We start from the raw sequence: 21,581 nt of genomic DNA, 5'->3' as shown, positions 1-21,581 counted from the left end.
GGTCACTGCGACAGTCTGAGGGAAAAGGACAAAGAGCCTGAGCTAGGCCTGTGACAACTGGGACAGATTTGAGAAGACGGGCTTGAGCAATATTTGAAAAACAGAACTAATATGATGACCAGGTGAGTTTCAATCAACTGACTCCCAAATGACCCTTCAGAACACAGGCTATTCATAAGCTGAGTAACATGGGCAAAATCTAGTTGTGGTGACAAAACTTCCACACCAAACAGAAATAAGGGGCTCTCTTGTGGGTGCTACATTTCAAGAACGGCACTGATAAATAGGAGAGCATCTAGAAAAGGATAAACAAGATGGTGAAGGGCATGGAGAACGTATTGTGAGCACTGGCTGAACAAAGTACAGAAGTTTGCTTCAAGAAAGGAAGACTTAAGAGGAATATAACAGTATTCAAGTATAGCTTCTATTAAAGCTTAAAACAGCACCAAGGCTTTTGGGACACTGTACTCTTACATATATGTAAGAGAGATTATATTTGTTTTTCTCAGCCTCAGAGGGCAGAATTGGGAGCAAAAGGTTACAGATGCAGAAAAAAGCTTGATGTAAAGAAAAAATTTCCTAACAGATAAACTCAAAAGTCCAATAAGCTGCCATTGGAGAAAGTGGGTTCCATATAACTAGAGAAGTCTTCAAGCAAAGCTGCTGGTAAGTTTTAAGACCACATTTCAAGGATATTGTGGAGAATCCTGTGGAGATATGGGTTAAATCAGATGATTTCTGATATCCCTTCCTACTCTGAGATTTGGGGGGGGGGGCGATGAGGGTTAAGTGACTTGTCCAGGGTCACACAGCTAGTCAGTGTCCAGTGTCTGAAGCCAGATCTGAACTCAGGTCCTCCTGAATCAAGGGCCGGTGCTCTATCCACTGCACCACCTAGCTGCCCCAAGATTTTTTGACCTTGTGTTTTTAAGTGTCAATGGAGATTGTTGGGAAATTAAGCTCAAGGACATGAAAGCACTCTGACAAAAATCAAAAATACTCAAAGCATGTCATCTAGTTTAACCCTTCATTTATCCATCATGGGAACCAACAAAAGGGTCAGGGAGAAGGAAACATAAAAATCAAGCTGGACAAAAAGTCAGAAACATGGTTGGAATCTCTGATATGCTTCTGAGATTTTGCAATCTTACATGTAAGTGTCAATGGAACTGGTGGAGTTGTGAACAGACCCAACCATTCTGGAGAACATGGGCTATAGAACTGTGCATGCCCTTTGATCCAGCAATACCGCTGCTGGATTTATATCCCAAAGACATCCCTAAAAGAGAAAAAGACCTATTTGTACAAAAATATTGATAGCCACTCTTCTTGTGGTGGCTAAGAATCAGAAATCAAAGGAATGCCCGTGAGCTGGGGAATGGGTAAACAAGCTGTGGTATGTGATGGTGATGGAAGATTATTGTGCTATAAGATGACAAGCAGGAGGATTTCAGAAAGACCTGGAAAGACTTGTATGAACTGACATATGGTGAAGTGATAGTGAAGTGTGCAGTGACAGCAATATTGTTTGATGAAAAACTCTGAATGACTTAACTCTTCTCAGCAACACAATGATCCAAGACAATTCAAAGGACTAATGATGAAGCATACACTCTACCTCCAAAGAAAGAACTGATATTGATTGAACACAGACTGAAGCATGCTATTTTTCACTCTTTCATTTTTTTTCTTTTATTCAAGTTTTCTCATACGAAATGACTAATATGGTAGTGTTTTACATAAATGCACATGTATAACCTATATCTGATTGCTTACCACCTCAGGGAGGGGGGAAGAGGGATAAAATTTAGAATTCAAAACATTAAATAAATTTTTTTAAAAAAAGTATCAATGAAGGTTATTAGGAAAATTAAGCTCAAGGACATGAAAGTACTCTGATAAAATTAAAAGCACTCAAAGTGCATTTCATATAGCTTAACCCTTCATTTATCCATAATGGGGAACCACACAGAGTAAAAAGGGTCAGGCAGAAGGAAGCATTAAAAATCAATCTGGATACAGAATTAGAAATAAAGTTGGGTAATAGCTAAACAAAAACTGGTTTATGAATAAAACAAGATATCACTGCATAGTAAGAAACAATATGAAGAATCCATAGAATCATGAGAAGACATATAAGCAGATCCAAAGTACAGTAAGAAGAATTAGAAAAAGAATATATACAATCATCACAACAACATAAACAGAAAAAAACAATGAAATGAAACTTAAAGTTTTCTAATTAGAATCACCAAGATTTGCCCTGGGGAGGAACTGAAAAATGAATGAATGAATGGTACCTTTCTCCCATTTTGCAAAGGTAGCAATTGGAGAGATTTGATTATGTAACAGTGCTTTTATGATCAGACACAGTTGGTAAGTTAATTGTTTTTGTTGAACTGATTTTTCTGTCTCTAAGATCTGTTTCACTGACAAGAGTAGAAGTACTGATATATTCAGAAAAAAATGTACTATAAATTTCTTTTTTAAAAATCAAGCTGGACAGAACACTATTAGGATCATTAAGAAAGTAATGAAGGAAATAAATTTATTCCAACTGCCTTATCAAAAGATGCCCACACTTTAATTGTACCTTTGTCTGAAAAATGAGTTCAGTGACAGATAAATGGAACTTCTGCAATCTATACCAGTTATTTGTTATATTCTCAATATGAAAAGACAAATGTATGAAGGTTTTGCAGTATTCAATCAAATTAACCAATAACTTGCCCTCTGAAATTATGTCAAGATTCCACTGAATAATTATTTACCAATCTACATGACGCATTTCAGGAGGCAGAAGAGTTTCCATGGAAAACATAGGCAGTTTTACCAAAGTTATTAGACTCACCAAGACAACTATTTTCAGCCTCCTTTTGTTGATGACTTCCACAGACATTTACAAACATAAGGGGGAAAGATTTCATGATATGCTGGATGAAATCAAGTAACATCACAGAACTTGGCTGTGAGTCAGTTTTCTTCACAAGTTCTACAGCAACTAAAAACAACAAAATATTAATTTTAAAAATTAATTTCAAAAACAAATGTTAAACCATCTTGTTGAGACTTAATGTAAGTTGTAAAATCTACTTTAAAACAACTAATAAAATGTTTATGGTCTCGGGGCAGCTAGATGGCGCAGTGGATAGAGCACCGGGCCTGGATTCAGGAGTACCTGAGTTCAAATCTGGCCTCAGACACTTAACACTAACTAGCTGTGTGACCCTGGGCAAGTCACTTAACCCCAGTTGCCCCACAAAAAAAAATGTTTATGGTCTCGATCTCATTGTTAACATACCATGAAATTTCACAAACCATTATAATAAATATATTAGATTATGGACGTTCTGTTTGACAAGACAAAGTCAAGCACCTCTGCACAAATTGAGAATCAGCAGCAGAGGTCTTGACCCAGAACATAGGCATCTTCTAAGAAAGTTTAAAATTCAGGGAAGAGACCCTGGGGTGTTTGGAAGGGAGCTTGGGGTCTGGAAAAGGATTATTGCTAATTGTCTAGTGAGCAGAACTAAGAGGCATCCCCATTCTCCACAGTTAAAAGTTCTGATTCTCATTCAAGGAGTCCCAGCCCCCAGCTTCTTAAATTGTGGGTCAAGGTTATGAACCTGAATGTGGGGGTTGCAAAAAATTTGGCAACAGTAAAAGATTATGTATACCTATTTTATATACCTATATGCCTGGGGTCGCATAAACATTTCTCAGGCAAAAAGAAGTCACAAGGGGCAGCTAGGTGGCGCAGTGGATAGAGCACCAGCCCTGGAGTCAGGAGTACCTGAGTTCAAATCCAGTCTCAGACACTTAACACTTACTAGCTGTGTAACCCTGGGCAAGTCACTTAAGCCCAAATGCCTCACTAAAAAAAAACAAAAAAAACTAAAAAGAAGTCACAAGTGGAAAAAGTTTAAGAAACCCTGCCCTAGCCTTCTGGCTAAGCCAGAAGCTGAATGAAGAGCTAAATAGCTAAGCCATGTGCACAATACAATAGAAATATTGTACCCGGGGGTTTGAGAAACAGATCAACACAGCTGGCAGACATAATGCATCAGAAGACATTAGGGTCCTGTGGGGCCAAACAGGTAAGTTTCTCTGGTGACAGATTGGGAGGTGAGTTGGGTTATAGTGCAATCAGAAACTCAGAACAAGGAAGCAATAAATTGAGTGGAGCTAATTGAACAAATAAGGAATTACCCTCAGGGAGAGAACCTAAAACAGTTGGTAGGAGCCCTCAGTTAACTCATCCTCCAAAAGCTAAGAGCCTCTTAGATAAGTAGATAAGAGTTAACCACTCCACCCAGATGTCCCTGACTTCTCTTGACTTGACAGGGAGCCCCTATCTCCATGTGGACCACTTGCACTTGGAGTCAAAGAACACAACTTTACAGGGAAACAGGAAGATGTCAGGAAGCTGCACTCATAGATACTCTCATACCATTCTAACATCTCTTACTTGCATATCCATACTCAAGAATATATCTTCATGAGTATGTCTCATTCCAACCCCTTGCTAGAGCTTTATCCTGGCTCACTCTCCCAATGATGGTATGTATTATCTGCCAGTCCATGTGTCTTCAGTTTCTGAAGAAATGCTCTAATGTAAAAACCTTTACTACATTATTCAAGCAAATGCCTCTGTTCTAAGATCATCATGTTCTCTGGAAGACCACTGAAAAGGAAACACTTGGGTGGGGGGCTTGAGAGCCATAATTTTAGGAAATGAAGACTCAAAGTATATAAGCTTAGCACAATGCCTGGCACACAGCAGGAGCTTAACAAATGCTTTTGCTTGACTGATTACATTTGGGGCAGTCCAAACCAGCAAGAGTTGGACACAGGGTCACTAAACTAAGAACAACAGCTCATATCTACAGAGCACTTGAAAGTATTACACAAAGTACTTTATTTAAAACAATGTTGTAAGGTGAGTTGTACAAATACTAAGTTTTAAAACATCAAAAATGAGATCATTTTTTTTCATACAATTCAAAGAAACTAATCTAGTAAATTAAAAAATTGTGTAGCTTACCAACATTGACATCTGTAAGTATTCGATCAATAAACTGACATAGAATTTGTCTTGGCTTCTGCACAACTGTGTTATAGTCCTCTGGCCTGGTACTGAAGAAAAGAAAAGAATGATTAGATCTTGCAGAGCTTTATAACATGTTTCAAAACAAAATTGTACACAATAGTGCGTTTAATTTTATATTTATATTTTTTTGGTTTTTTGAGGCAATCAGGGTTAAGTGACTTGCCTAGGATCACATAGCTAGTAAGTGTCTGAGGATGGATTTGAACTCAGGTCCTCCTGGCTACATGGCTGGTGTTCTATCCACTGTGCCACCTAGCTGACCTCATCCTTTGTTTTTTTAATGGATTTTTAAAATTCATGTATAAAAAAACAATAGTCAAGGTATCCCACCTTGAATTTATTTTGTATTTGTACTAAAGCTTATAAATTCACTAAGACTTTTGGGACACCCATAACATACATATGTATGCATATACTTTTTGGAAGGTCCAGATCTATGATTTCATTAATGAAAGGATCTCCTGGTATGGAAACTTCCTCTGACAATGCACAGAGGCAATTCATCTGTAACTTATGGCCTTAAAATGAGTTACCTAGACCACTGAGAAGTTAAGTGACTTGCCCATGGTATCACACACATAAGGGTGGACAGACTTGAGTCTAGGTCTTCTCATTTTCAAGCTATCCCAATATCCACTATGTTCCACTGCCTCTCTGGGGTATATTATATAACACATCATGCCAATATCTACAGATATTATCTTTCAAGATAATTTCTGGGATCCCACACAGCTCTACATCTCTGATCCCATGATCCAACAAAACTGCTTGTTATCCAGTGAGAGCAGCATACTTGGGCAAAGAATATTTTAAGAGGAGTCCTGGTTTTTTGGTTTCCCAACCAGAGTGTCCAAGCTTAACTTCTTATAAAGTCCGATGTGATTATGATTTACTAAACTCATTTTCAAAAAAGGGATCCAGAGGTTCATAAATGTTTCTAAATTTTAACATATTTTGGGGCCATTGTTATTACTATCAATAGAGAGATCATTCCAAGTCCTAAAAATTATCAGTCGACTAGAGATAATAAAGAGGAAACAAAGAATTCACTTTCCATCTCTGGGCCTGTACCTCCTTCCATGTTAACAATAAGGCACACAAGATGGTACAGTGGATAGAATGCTGGGCCTGGAGTCAAGAAAACCTGAGTTCAACTCTGCCTTCATATATCAGATGGGCGACCCTAAGCAAGTCATTTAACCTGTCTGCCTCAGTTTTCCCATCTATAAAATGGGGATAATAATAGCACCTATCTCATTGGGGTGTTGTGAGGATAAAATGAGATTTCTTTTTATAAAGCAGTTTACAAATCTTAAAGCACTATATAAATTATAGCTATCACCAGTTTTATTATTATTATAATTGTTGCTAATAATAAACTAGCAATTCTATGATTTGAGCTCAAAAAACTTCTGACAAATTTTACATTTAAATGCTTTGGAAAAAAGCACTATAGGTACATGAGGAATGATCTTTATCAACAGAAACTTTTACTGTAATTATGAATATACATGTTTTGAGACATGGATTCAATCTTAATCTTTTTTTGTGTCATGTATCCTTTAAAAGTCTGGTGAACGGGGCAGCTAGATGGCGCAGTAGATAGAGCACTGGCTCTGGAGTCAGGAGTACCTGAGTTCAAATCCAGCCTCAGACACTTAACACTTACTAGCTGTGTGACCCATGGCAAGTCACTTAACCCCAATTGCCTCACTAAAAAAAAAAAAAGTCTGGTGAAGCCTGTGGACCCCTTCTCAGAATAATGTTTCTAAAAATGCATAACATAAAATACACAGATTACAAAGGAAACCAAAGGTTGGAGTGAAAATAAAGAATTTTTTCTGCATCTAAATTCAGAACCCAGCTTTAGAATCCCCATTCTAGAGATACAGAGATTAGTCATACATGATTTGTTGAGATTTACATTCTAAAATATAAATATCAGTGATACACCATAAAAGGTAATTTTGTTAGCTTTTTAATTCTTCTGATTTTGAATTAGTGTAGGAATAACAGAGCATTTTGACAATCCATCTCAGATATTTCCTGTTTGGTTATAAATTTAAACTCAGTGGGGATTGCAAATATAGCTCCTATGAAAACTAATCCTTTCACTACAAAAGCACTGTCTATTTTTTTTATTTTAATTTTAATTTTTGGTGAGGCAATTGGGGTTAAGTGACTTGCCCAGGGTCACACAGCTAGTAAGTGTTAAGTGTCCGAGGCCGGATTTGAACTCAGGTCCTCCTGAATCCAGGGCTGGGGCTCTATCCACTGAGCCACCTAGCTTCCCCAAGCACTGTCTATTTAAACCAAAGACTAGGAATTAAGCCCTGAAAGCTTGTACTTGACAATTAGCTCTGGCTTCTACTCTGCATTCCTGGTTTGAACCCATAAATGGTTCACTTCCCTAATTAGAAAGACTGACATTCCCCTACCTGACCATAAGCTCTTCCTATCATTCCACCTCTCCCATATCTTTCACCCTTTCTAACCTGTTCTTCATCCTTACTGAGACCTCTAATTCCTCCACCCTTCAGCACTCTCTCAAACTATACATTTGCTCAATCTCAGTTTGATAATAGCCTTTTTTTTTCTCAGTAAAGTTGAAGTGAAGTCCTAGGTAGAAAAGAGAAAGTCTGTAATTGCTGATAAGGGGATTATGATACAGAATCAACGAGAAAAGCACAGAAGGATTGCTATGTAACAGTGTGGACCCAGTAAAGGTCACAGTATATAAATGGACGCATTTAGCATGATTTAATTTTTCTGCAGCATTATCTTTTTTGCCAATGTATCGTAAGGACCACAGGGTCTTTCCATTTAATTTGCAACTGAAACCTCCTGGACCTGTGGTGTCCCTTCATTAGAATGCTAGTTCCTTGAGTTTGTCTTGATGTTATGTGTACATAATTTATAATAATGCTTTTTTCACTCAATGTGTATCTGAAGAGAAGCTGCAGAGAAGGTGGGTGGCACACTTGCTTTGAAGTTTAACTCAGTATGAGGAATAGTAATAGAACAAGTAGGCAAGAGATTCAAGGGTAGAGGATAGTGTTTAGCTGAGGTCAAAAACATTGCAGGAAGGAAAACAAAGCCAGAGCAGAGATGATCAACTGGTAGAAAATGTAGAGGTGGGGAAATTGGAGATCAGATTTCATTCATTTAACATAAAGAAGGGAATAAGCATTTATTAAGCACCTAGCATACATGTGCAAGGTGCTGTGTTATAAACTTGTACAAACATTATCTCATTTGATCCTCACAAGAGGTAGGTGCTATTAACTCCATTAACTTATAATTCGAGAAACTTAAGCAAATAGAAGTTAAGTAACTTGCCCAGGATCACAGAGTTAGAAGGTGTCTGAGCTCTCCTTTGAACTCAGGACTTCCTAACTCCAGTCCTAGTGCTCTATGTACTGCACCACCAGCTTTATCTAACATGCATTTATTAAGTGCCTACTTAAAATGAGTATATAATAATCATTTCAACCCAACACTGTGCTGTTTTTAAGTCCTTTGCATTCTTGTCTTATCATAGCTCTTCTTTACCTACCTTCAGCACACCCTCCAATAATCCTACTTACTAGACAATGAAGCTGTAGGCACCTCATAACCCTGCCCACTGAATACATCACACATTTATGTTATCTCACCTCAAATGGGTCCTTAAAGCAGTCTTTTTACTCCTTTCCAACTGATTCATTAGGTTACTCCCCACAGAAGCTATTCCTAACCTTCCTTTCCCTCTCAGAACCTCCCAGACTTCCCTTTCTCTTTCAGTTGAGGACCTTGCCTCTTACTTTACTGAGAAAAATTGAAACATTCTATGTGAGAATCCTCTTCTTCCAATGTCTTCACCCCCAAACTCTTTATCATTATCCCCTCTTCTCTCCTTTCCCCCAGTCTCTAATAAGAAGTGGTCTTTCTCCTTGCTAGTGCCAACCCCTCTGCATGTACACTAGATCCCATGTCTCTTCCCCTAAAGTGTCTTCTCCAGCAGACTGTATCCTCAGTTACCTTCAACCTTCCCTTATCAACGGCTTCCTTCAAATATGCCCATCTTCCTAATCCTTAAAAAAAACCCTTCCCTAGACCCCACTAACCCCTCAAACAATTATCCTGTATTTCTTCTCTCTCTGTCAGCTAAACTTCTTTAAAATGCTATTTCTACTTCCTTTGACTCAGTCACTCCTCAACTCTTTGTAATGTGGTCTCTAACTTCATCAATCAACTTAAACTGATCTCCCAAAATTTATCACTGATCTCTTAATTGCCAAATCTGATGGTCTTTGTTCCCCAAGTCCTAATGTTGGTGGTGCAGTGACTAGATTTGAAAGCCTGGAGTCAGGAAGACTCATCTTCCTGAGTGCCAATCAGGCCTCAGACATTTACTAGCTGTGTGTAGGCAAGTCACTTAACCCAGCCTGGCTGTTTTCTATCTGTAAAATGAGCTGGAGAAGGAAATGGAAGATCACTCCAGTATCTTTGCCAAGGAAACCCCAAAAAGGATCACAAGGAGTCAGACACAACTGACACAACTGAACAACAATCCTTCTTGATCTAAACACTACATTTGATGCTATTGACCATCTTTTTCTCCGAGTTTTTTCTTGTGTTTTCCTGGGACCCACTGCATTGCTTCTCTTGTGCAATTGTTGGCAATGTACTGAAGTCATCTCACTCCCACCATGAGACTCTCAATTGCCCTTTAGTTGACCCTCAACTTGAATTCTCTCTGAGATAATGTGCCTGGAAGCCTTGGAACATCACTGGAAAAATATCCTTGTTAATAAGATAGGCCTTTGTTTCAGGGAGAAGCTTGGTGTCTTGAAAGGATAGAATCCAGGGATAGGACCTGGACCTGTAATTTCATTGGTATGGGGAATTCCTGGATAAAGAAACTCCCTCTACCAAGGCAAGAGTCTTTGGGGACTTTGCCTAGAGCACTGAAAGGTTAAGGGACTTGTCCAGGGTCTCAGGGCTTGTATAAGTCAAAAACAAAACTGCAACCCAGGTCTTTCTAGCTCCCAGACCATTTTCTGCACAGTACCTTATGCTGCATCTTGTTGTGAACACAACTGTGTCATTTCTTTTTTTTTTTTTTTAGTGAGGCAATTGGGGTTAAGTGACTTGCCCAGGGTCACACAGCTAGTACATGTTAAGTGTCTGAGGCCAGATTTGAACTCAGGTACTCCTGAATCCAGGGCCAGTGCTCTATCCACTGCACCATCTAGCTGCCCCAACTGTGTCATTTCTTAAAGGCAATCTAACCTGTTTTCCTCTTCAATTCTGGGTCCAATTCATTGTCCACATGTAGTGTCTAAGATATCTGTAGTAATGGTAATAATAGCTGATGTGCACTGTTTAAAAGTTTGCAATGTTTTACACACTTTATCTCATTTGGCCTCTGCAATAATCTTGTGAGGATTATACTACTAGCTTTATCATCTGCATTTTATAGATGAGGAAACAGGCTCAGAGAGGTTAAGTGACTTTCTAATAAGTGTCTGAGGCTGGATTCTAAACCAGATCTTTCTCACTCCAAATTCAGTACTGTATTTACTATTGTTGTGCTATCTCTTTGAAGCTACTAATTTCTACAAAGTTTTATGGTTTGGAAAGCATATATACATTATATATATGTATAATATCACATTGTATTATATATTCTGTATCTATTTATACTGTTCTATATTAATTTATCTATAATAGGGTGAGCTAGTAAATGTTTCACAACTAGCTTTTGGGAAGGGGGAGAAGGGAAGGAATGTAGAGCACACTTTTAAAGTTTAATCTTTATTATTAACATTTTCCCCATCACTTTCTTAAGTGCAGACAATCACCAAAAATATAAACCAAGCCCTGATTTGCCAATTTGCCAATTTCTGAGGTGTAAATGCTCACAATGAAAATTCAATCACAGGATCTGGGAGCTGTACAAACTGATTCCAACACACATGAGTGTGTGTGCTTGTGCAAACCTGCACATGGATGGATGGATAGATGGATGCATGGATGGATGGAGAGACAGGGAGAAAGACGGACATAGAATCAGATATGGACAGACACAGAAATGGACAGACATAGACATATAGACTGACAAAGCCACAGATAGATATAGAAAGAAAGAGATAGACACAGACTGACAGATATAGACAGACATAGAATCAGATAGGGACGGAAACAGAAATGGACAGACATAGACATAGATAGTGACAGGTATAGTCTGACAAAGCCACTGATAGATATAGAAAGACAGAGATAGACACAGACTGACAGATATAGACAGACAGACATAGAATCAGATAGGGACGGAAACAGAAATGGACAGACATAGACATAGATAGTGACAGGTATAGTCTGACAAAGCCACAGGTAAATATAGAAAGACAGAGATAGACACAGATGGACAGCCAGATATAGAAAGACAGACATATACAGACTTAGCTACAGACACAGACATGGCTGGACTAGACATACATACCTACATACAGATCAAATAGACACAGACGAACATGGATAGACAGATATAGACATAGAGATGGATTGACAGACAGACACAGACAGATATAGCTCTCTAAATGTAAATATACATATATGTAAATACACGCAGATATAGACATACACAGAGACAGACATACGTACAGATATATAGACAGAGACCTAGACAGACCTAAGTACAGACGGATAGGCACAGGCAGAGAGACAGACAGAGACACATCCGTCTGTCCGTCTGTAAGCACGTACCCCTCGCTGGCCTTCACGACAAATCCGAGGGTTAACTATTCTTAACCCCCCTCCCCCACCCCATTTTACAGAAGAGGCTCAGGGAGGAGACGAGCTTGGCCTAAAATCACACCCCAGTCTGGGTGGGGGGTCTCACCTCCCTTCCTAGGGTCCCCGGGCCTAGAGGAGGCCGGGGGGGGGGGTAGGAAAGGGGGCGGGGAAGGAGGGGAGAAGGCCTCGGCCGGGCCAGAGGAGAGGCAAGAGTCGGGTGGCCGGAGGCGAGGTCTCGGGCGTGGGTGGGTGGGTGTAGGGAGTCTCTTCGCCCTACCTGCCCAGCTCCCGAAGCGCCGGGATCATAGAGGCCATCTCCAAGCCCTGCTCCGCCATGCTGAGGCAGAGCGGAGCCGGGGACACCAACCAGCGAGCAGCTCTCTCAGCGTCCCCTCAGCTACCTCAGGCGGGAACAGCAGATGCAGGACCGACGGTGGCTCACAGGACTCAAAACTCTTCAGAAAAGTGCGCGGCGCCCGTGTGTGCATGCGCATCAGCAGCTCTAGTTTGACCCTGGCTTGGCCCCCAGCTGGGCGGAGCTGGGAATGCACCCAGGAGGATGCGTCAGGGAGGATGCTACAGGGAGGATGCGTCTGGGAGGATGCTTCAGGTAGAGGGGAAAGGAGTTTGTAAATATGGTTTTTGTAAAGCTGGGCAAATCCAAAACGGTCGCGCACTTTCCGCCAGCCTGATTATTTAGAACCCTCTTTCTGCCAATGAAGAGGTGTTTAACCTCTTTTCTCTGCAACCTTTGGGAATACTTTCGTTAGGACTGGGGTTCAAATATTCCTTCCTCTGTCGCTACCTATTGTGCAAGTCACAGAGTCACAGCTTCTCTAGGCTTCCGTTTCATATGTAAAAATGAAGGACAATCAGTCAATAAGCATTAATTAAGCGCTTACTTAGGTGCCAGCACTGTGCAAAGCGTTCTAGGAACAGCCGCAGTTATCTTTCATGTCTAACTCTGGGATCTTAATATCTTATTTTTGAAGAGGTGGCTTTCTTTCTGGCCACATTTTCCCCAGCACAAGTTCCCTTGCTCTCCCTCTCCTTCACGTCTTACACTGCACTTAATTCAACGTGCAAAAAAATCGACTTTGAAATCACCAAATGTGGAATTGTCCAACAGGGAACAATGGGAAAAGGGCAAGAATTGGAGTGAAGAGAGCCCTCAATCCAAATCCCACCTCCTGAATTTACTGGCTGTGTAATCATGGACAAGTCAGTTAATCTCTTTGAGCCACAAATTAGGAGGCTGTAAAATGGGATCGTAATTGCTGTAGAATTCACCTCACAGGGTTGTTATGAGGATCAAATGAGATAATGTATTGTAAACCTTAGGGTGTTATATAAATGTCAGCTATCAGTTATTTATTTTCAAATAATAGCTGATAAATAGATAAAAATAAAAATATTGTAAATACAGTGTAGAACAACATAGTTCTTGTCTGATGTAATATAGTAGTTGTTTCCATTCTATTATTAAAACAGTAATGATATTGTTTATTTTACAAATAAGGTACTGTCAATAAAAAACAATTTAGTGGATTAAAATATATAAAGTACTTCTGATCTCCATTATTTAAATTTAACTAAACTAATGGATATTAGCTACTTGATAACTTAGATATAGACAAGGAATATGCAATAAACAGTAATTAATTTTGTCAAATGATGGTATTATAATAACAATGTTAAGAGACAGAGCACACATTTATACGCACTATATGTGTTCAGAGTACTGAATTAGGCAGGCTAGGAAAAAGGACCTTGCAATCTAATAACAGATTAGCTTTTAAGTGAGTAACTAACTATTAAAAGACACACTGAGCTATACAATTATATAGTAGCATATCAACATCAATGAAACTGAGTGCAGCTCTACTTGCATCCCTCTTGTGAGTTCTAGTCTGATATCTCTCAACGGCCTGCTAACATCTAAATCTGGATGTCCCCTAGGCACCGCAAGCTCAATATGCCCCCAAAGCAGAATTCGTTATATCAGAACTTCCCTATTTGTGTTGAGAACACAGCTATCATTTTAGTTATTCAGGTTCCCAACCTCTCAGTCATCTTTGATTCTTCTCTCTCTCCCTCATCTTCATATACTCTCAGATGCCAAGTTTTGTCAATTCTACAACCACATCTCTCACCTTAATCCCCTTTTCTCCACTCAGGAAGCCTCTATCTTCTTTTTTTTTTTTTAGTGAGGCAATTGGGGTTAAGTGACTTGCCCAGGGTCACACAGCTGCCATGGGAAGCCTCTATCTTAATTTAAGTCTTCCTTATCTCTCAGCTGGACTCTTACAATAGCCCCCTAACTGGCCTGACTCCAGTCTCTTTCCTTTCCAGTCCATCTTCCAATTAGCTGCCATGCATGTTCCTTAAACATAGATCTACCCACATCTCTCTATCACTTCTGGGATAGATGGACAGCAGAGAGAGAAAGAGAGAAGTAGAGATAAAGAGAGAGAAACAGAAACAGAAGAAAGAGAGAGCATTCTGTTAAGTGCTTAATAGGTGTCAGCCACTGTGTTAAAATTCAAAATCCCTTGGAATATTATTGTGCTGTAAGAAATGACAAACAGGATGATTTCAGAAAGGCCTGGAAAGACTTGTTGAACTGATGTATAGTGAAGTGTGCAAAACCAGGAGAATGTTGTGCACAGTGATAGCAATATTGTTTGATGAAGAACTGTGAATGACCACTATTCTCAGCAATACAATGATCCAAGACAATCCCAAAAGACTAATGATAAAGCATACTATCCACCTCCAAAGAAAGAACTAATATTGATTGAACACAGACTGAAGCATGCTATTTTTCACTTTCTTTCATTTTTTCTTTTATTCAAGTTTTTTTTTTTTTTATAAAAAAGACTAATATGGGGGGCAACTAGGTGGCGCAGTGGATAAAGCACCGGTCCTGGATTCAGGAGTACCTGAGTTCAAATCTGGCCTCAGACACTTGACACTTACTAGCTGTGTGACCCTGGGCAAGTCCCTTAACCCTCATTGCCCTGCCAAAAAAAAAAAAAAAGAAATTAAGGTGACATAAAAACTAAACAATGAAAACATTTTTTAAAAAAAAATTTAATATGGTAATGTTTTACATAATTGCACATATATAACCTATATCTGATTGCTTGCTGCCTCTGGGAGGGGAAAGGGAAGAGAGATAATGCGGGATAGAATTTGGAATTCAAAGCTTTAAATAAAAATTATTATTATTTTTAAAAGAAATTAAAAATCCTTATCCTGTCAAATAATCAGGGTGACCTGAGTTCAGATCTAATCTCAGACACATACTAGCTTATGTGACCCTGAGCAAGTCACTTAACCTCTTCCTCAGTTTCCTCACATTTAAAATAGGAATAGAGAGATAAGGAGGCTTCCTGAGGGTCTTTGTGAGAATCAAATGAGACAATAGTTGTAAAGTGGTTATCATAGTGCTCATTACACAGATGCCTATTCCCTTCCCCCTTTCCTTTTAGTACCTACAAGAATCTGACTCCCACCTACCTTTCCAGCTTTATTTCATATATTCCCTTTCATGCACTCTTAGTTCCAGTCCAACTGGCCTATGAACCATGTCCGTGATATTCCATCTCTTGCCTTGGTGCATCTGAGGCATATTTCTTCATATAAATTATTTAACTTTTCTTTCAAGTATTTAGATGTGGCTCAAATACTGCCATGGTCAGACCATATTTGTAGTAGTTTCTTCAGTTTGGGGAATTACATTTTAGGAGGAACATTTATATGTTGGAGAGTGTGCAGAAGAGAGTACACAAATGGTAAAGGTTCTTAAGTCTATGTGAGATAAGGACTGGTTGGAGGAAGTTGCAATATTTAGAATGGTGAAGAGAAGCCTGAGGAGGGGAAATGAAGGAGGGACTAATAGAGGTTTCCAAGGAGGCAGCTAGGTGGCACAATGGATAAAGCACTGGCCCTGAATTCAGGTGGACCTGAGTTCAAATCTGACCTCAGACACTTGACACTTAATAGCTGCGTGTCCCTGAGCAAGTCATTGCTCCCCTGCCCCCAAATAGTGATTTCCAAGTGTTTAAAGGGTAAGTGTGTGGGAAAGGGTTCAGACTTAGTTTGTGTGGCCCCAGAGGACTAAAATGGAAGCAATGGTAGAAGATAAAATAAAGGTAAGTTTAGGCTTGGTGTAAGGGGAAAACTTCCTCACCATCCCAGCTGTCCAAAGGAGAATAGACTGTTTGAGGAGGTTTGATGTTTCATTCCTCCTTGGAGATCTTCAGGGAGAAGCCATGCTGCCTCTAAGGTCCCCACCACCACTAAAATTCTGATCCTTTGACCTCAGCATCTGTAGGGATTCTTCCTTTGATGTGAACCACAAACTGGATGTGACAGTGGTCAACACCTTGAGAGTAAATACACAGAGGGTCATCCAACAAAGTTGTCTTAGTTTTTTCATCTTTCAAAGAATCCTGTATAATTTTGACATGTGCATGGGAGACAGCTCAAAAGGAGCTTTTCATGTAGTTCTTTGCTTTACCGAGTCAATGCTTTTAAAAATAGTCAACAACAAATAAGCACAATGAAGTCTTGTATTGTCTACACTTTTTCAAGCTACTGTGTGACTATAAAGTAGTCTTCTATAGAATATCATTTGCAAGACTCTTTTTGCTCCCTTCCAATATCTTCATCAAAGATATTCTCAATAGATAGAAAGAAAGCTAGCTAGATAAGAGATAGATATAATTCTTATATAGATTATGCAGAAGTAGAAAAGAGGCATATTTGTTGGTCGTTATTGATATTTTCTCAGTCTGTGATTTTTTCCAAAGTATTTAATATCTTCCTTTTATCAGATATTTTAATAATTGATTCCTCAATGCCCTTTATATCATGTCCTTTGTGTGTGCTTTGCCTAAGACAGATGCTCATGTCATCTGTGTTTTCTTTAAAGTCATTTTGACTTTTTCATGCAACTCATAGGGGACCGTGATGCTAGAAAGTCTACATGGAGTGAGACTATTATCACTGGAAGTGACTATAATTTGCTTTAGAAATATTGACACCTTTTCCATTGTTGGCTATCGTTGTCCTCCTTTTAGTTTCATCCTTAAATTCTCTGGAGATAATTTTCCCATTGGAATCACATCTTATCATTTTTTAACCTTTCTTCTAATTTGGTACTGATGTTTATCTTTGTTCTAATAAGTCAGTTGATAGATTATATGCAGGCAGCTGATTCATAAATGACTGTTAATAACCTTTTCAATTCAATAAATAATTAGGAAGTGCCTAATTTGTGCCAGGCACTGTGCTAGGTTCTGGTACTACAAAGACAAAAATGGAAATCCTTGTCCTCAGCGAGTTTACATTCTACCGAGAGGGTGTACACAGTCAAATAAATAAAAACATGCAAAATAATTTACAGAGGAACAGAATGTTAACAATGGGGAGGTTCTGCCTTTATGGTGCTTTGAAGGAAGTGAAACTTATGCATTTTGAAAGTCACTCCTTGTTTGACCCCACAGAATTACCAGCGACACAAATACCACATGTTTGTTTGCCTCTGCTTCTATTTATTACAGAGGTGTATGGGGTATTTAGAGAGGACTAGCACTTCTGGTGTGAGGGCTTTTGAGCAGCCCTTTTCACAGCTGCTTATTCACCTTTGGTGTCCACCTTTCACCCAACTCTTGCCTGTGGCTCCAAGAAGATGTAGCGTTCACAGCAGCCATACCTCAGTAAAAACCAGGTTGAGGGTAGCCCATTGATGAATCTATCCCATGTGAAGACTTCCCCTGGTCTTATGGACAGATAAGAATGATTTGTTCCAATGGCCATGAAGGCAGGTGAAGCAGATGCTATGGGGATTGGTCAGACATCAAAGATGCCAAAGTCATCCACTGTACCCCAGACCATAGGCAGTTGTCCTGACTTTTGTCTTGCCACTAGACTTCGATGACCAGGACAAGAGAGTGAGGCTGATGACTTTGCACAGCTCTGCCTCATTTAACTCCAATTCCCTTGTGAGTCAAGACATCACCCCTTGATGTCACTGGTTCTCTTTGAAAATGAGGGACAGACAACAACAGTAGCAGAAATAGAATTATAGAATGTTAGAACTGGAAGACACCTCAGAAGTCATCCAGTCTAAAGCTCCATTTCAGAGCTCAGAAAACTGATATGCAAAGAGGGTGAAATAATTTGCCCAAAGTTACACAAGAAATAAATAGGAAAACTGGGACTAGAATATCTCTTAAAATACATTCCAAAATTAGACCAAAAAAGCCTACTATATCCTATATAGAAATCATTTGTGCGCGTGCACACACACAGAGAAAGAGAGAGATGATGGTGGTGGTGGTGGTGGTGGTGGTGATGACTGAAGTTTTGGTTGAGTGATCTCTTCGACTGGGAACTCAGCAAAAAAAGCTATAATTACAGATTCTTTGATGCAACTTCTCAAGAACAATGAATGATCAATTATACTGAAAAACTCATCTAGGCAATGAATCAGTAGTAGGGTGAAAGGAGTAAACGGGGTGGGTGAACAACCCTGCTTACCATCCCATCCCACCACTGCTATACTTATAAAAATGACCAAAATATGAGAAATCTCTAATTTGCATAAGAATTCAATTCAACTTTTATTAACACTCAGTGCCAATTATGTTTACTGCTGGGTAGTATTTCAATATTCTTTACCTATGATGCTTTCTGTTCTGGATAAAGCAACCACCTAAACAGGTGTTATTAAAATATCTTAAATAGTAATTCTGAAAAGACTGAATGAAATTACATCTCAAATCATGGAAACTATGCTACCTATGGGTAACATAGACATTTCATACCTCCTTTCTTAAATCTGTTTCACCAGGGGCCCTCCTGCTCATTTAAACAGCTGTTCCCTGCTTATTAGAGTACACACTCAAATACTTGAAAGAATCTGTGATCTCCTTGATTCAGAAACTCCCACCATTGTTGAAGATTGAAAAAAGATTGAAAAACATCTTTCAAGTTTGGCACAGGGGTTCACCCAACAGACCAGAGGTCTTGGTTGGTTTTTTCTACTGATATTGCAAGGATACCAGAGGTCTCTCGCTGTCTCCCTGTCATCCATTGACTTCACCATAGAACACTAATGTGTTTTCTCTTCCTATTATATAATTCCTTGTTAATCTTTTGTTCTTTTTTGGAAATTCTTTACTTCCTGCATGCTACATACAACCTGTTCTTACCTATGATGTGACTCTCCACTGCTTTCTATGTGATTAATTTTTATTTTTCTAGAGGAGTTTGTATTCCATGTCTCAGTACTGCACAGCAACATCAATAAAATATTGGCATTAAAAAGATGGGCCTTTGCAGCCAGAGATCATTAAAGGAGCTTCGCAAATTCAACAATCCAGCCCATTCTCACTTTGTTTTTCAATTCTGGATCCAGTTTGGTGTATATCTATACTGTCTGTCCAAGATATTTGTGTTGATGAAGCTCAGAATACATACTGCAATCTGGGCAATAGACAATCATCATTCTGTTGGTCTTTCCTGAGTGGATGGTCAAGCCAAACTCATCTGAATGGTTTCAGATCTCTTCTAGGAAGGTCTGCTTTATTCCAGGGCTTTATGTCATCTGCAAACAGATCCATCTAGAACAGTGATGCCAAGCTGGAATAGAAACAGGGACCACTAAACCATACCCAAGGATTCCAATGGGCCATTTTAATCTTAATAATACTTATGTCTTACTGTATTTTTATTTACATTGTTAAATATTTTTCAGTTATATTTTAATTTGGTTCAGGCCACACTTGGGAGTGTTATGGGCTGCATATGTGTGACACCTCTAATCTAGAGGAATTCACTGTCTGACAGAGAAACTCTTCAATGTGCTGTGTGAGGGCCAACATTTGATATACAGAGCGTTATTTGGGTGACTCGCCTTAATATTGGGGTCCCGGATATATGAAGGACCTTTTAGGTTTAAGCTACCCCTCTGAATTGCCCTTTTTAGATATTTCTCCCAGGCCAATAAGAAAGGAGCCTGTAAGCTTTAGTTCACAAAAGGATCAGATTTTATTACTTGGAAATTAATTAAACAACAAAGGTGAAACTAATAAAAATCAAAGATAAGGAAACAATAATATCTATCTGTATTTCTATTTTCCTAACTCTAAACTTAACCTATGCAATCCCCAGACCATTTTCTATTAAGCTAGTTCAAAGGAATTTAGGGTTTTCCGTCATTAACTCACCAAACACCTGAACAGCCCACCAGACTGAGAACCAGCACATGCCACCAGGACAGCAGTCACCACATCGAGAGCACGAACCAGCCTTCCGGAAGTGCCCTCTAACCTCCCTTCAGGGAGCATTCAATCTTTTCTCCCCCAAAAGGGGAGGTCCCTCAAAAGCTGCCTATACCATAAATAATTTTTACCCCAGCTGGATAATAATCATAATTTTGTTTGTTGTTGTTCAGTCATTTTCAGTCATGTCTGACTCTTTATGACCCCATTTGAGGTTTTCTTTCCCCAGTTTGCAGATGAGGAAAGTAAAACCCAGAAGGGTTGAAAGGATTTGTCTGAGGATTCATAGGTAGGTAGGTAATGGGTGGTAGTTAATTGTCCTATTTGTCTTGAATTTCACTGACTTTTGACACCATTTTAGTTCTAGTCTGTCTATTTTAAGCAACATTTTCCTCATTGGAAACATAAAGAAAACATAAAGAAAATGATCATGGAGTGGTTTCATATAGGTAATACAGAAAGAGAAAGAAAGGGATGTCCCTCAAAAAACCCTCGAAAGGGGAAGTTTGAAATTATTTGGTTTATTTCATTTATTTTGATGTGGCTATGGCTCCTAGAGGGTCCTCAGCCTGAAAACACCAGAGGTTGCTCTCCCAGCTGATAACATAGCTTTGATGAACCCTTGCTGGTCTAAAGTTGGTCTACTGAATGGAATTGAATATTGCTCAAGATATTAGAATATGTAATCTGCTACTTATATCTAGCCCACTCTCTCAGTTTGCTTCCCAATGCATTCACAGATTTAAAGACTTTTACTGTGTTCACATAGTTTATTGTACATAAAGTAAAAAAAGAAATTAAACTGAACACTTCTTAAAGAGGCATTTTCTTTTTTTGTGAGGCAATTGGGGTTAAGTGACTTGCCCAGGGTCACACAACTAGTAAGTGTTAAGTGTCTGAGGCCAGATTTGAACTCAGGTACGCTCTGAATCCAGGGCCGGTGTTTTATTCACTGCACCATCTAGCTGCCCCTTAAAGAGGCATTTTCTACTAGCCATCTCCTATCCCTGCTTCTGTTTTCCCTCCAGATCTGTAGGAACAGAGAAGAGGAATCCAAATTACCCATGCCCGTGACACATGGAAAGCAATTAATAGAAGGGTTTTATACTCCTGGTCTAAGCATAAGTGATTGGAAAAGAAAAGTGGAAATGATTCCACTCCCTAGCTCACTGGCCGAATTGGAATTCCCAATCCCCATTTTATCAAGTTGGGGGCTTTTTTTCATTGGTATTTTCCCCCTTCTCACTCCCCAAGTCATTAAATGTTTTAGGTCAGGAATCTCTTCTTGTGGCACTACTTCATCTTCTGACCAGTTCTGGTCAAGTCATCTCTTCATCTGGTCCCCAGTTACAGGAACCATACCCCCCCTTTTTTTTTCTCAGAAGTCACAATCAAAA

The 21,581-nt window shown here is 39.2% G+C and overlaps 2 protein-coding genes across 2 annotated transcripts in view; one reads left to right on the top strand and one right to left on the bottom strand.

The window, feature by feature from the left end:
* ATR (ATR serine/threonine kinase) overlaps nt 1-12,296 on the bottom strand; it is a 118,538-nt gene extending 106,242 nt beyond the window's left edge. The window contains exons 1-3 of the mRNA XM_043990538.1: nt 12,168-12,296; nt 5,045-5,136; nt 2,852-3,001 (exon numbers count right to left, since the gene is read on the bottom strand). Of these exons, the coding sequence (XP_043846473.1) occupies nt 2,852-3,001; nt 5,045-5,136; nt 12,168-12,226 (301 nt within the window). The 5' untranslated portion in view covers nt 12,227-12,296. The remainder of the gene's footprint in view (nt 1-2,851; nt 3,002-5,044; nt 5,137-12,167) is intronic.
* Nucleotides 12,297-12,421: 125 nt separating this feature from the next.
* The window catches only part of PLS1 (plastin 1), a 156,999-nt gene continuing 147,839 nt past the window's right edge, over nt 12,422-21,581 (top strand). The window contains exon 1 of the mRNA XM_043994723.1: nt 12,422-12,500. The gene's annotated coding sequence lies outside the window, so the exon portion shown is untranslated. The remainder of the gene's footprint in view (nt 12,501-21,581) is intronic.

Source organism: Dromiciops gliroides, chromosome 3 (assembly GCF_019393635.1).
Source record: "Dromiciops gliroides isolate mDroGli1 chromosome 3, mDroGli1.pri, whole genome shotgun sequence".
Taxonomy (NCBI): Eukaryota; Metazoa; Chordata; class Mammalia; order Microbiotheria; family Microbiotheriidae; genus Dromiciops; species Dromiciops gliroides.
This window is presented reverse-complemented; position numbering and strand designations above follow the sequence as displayed.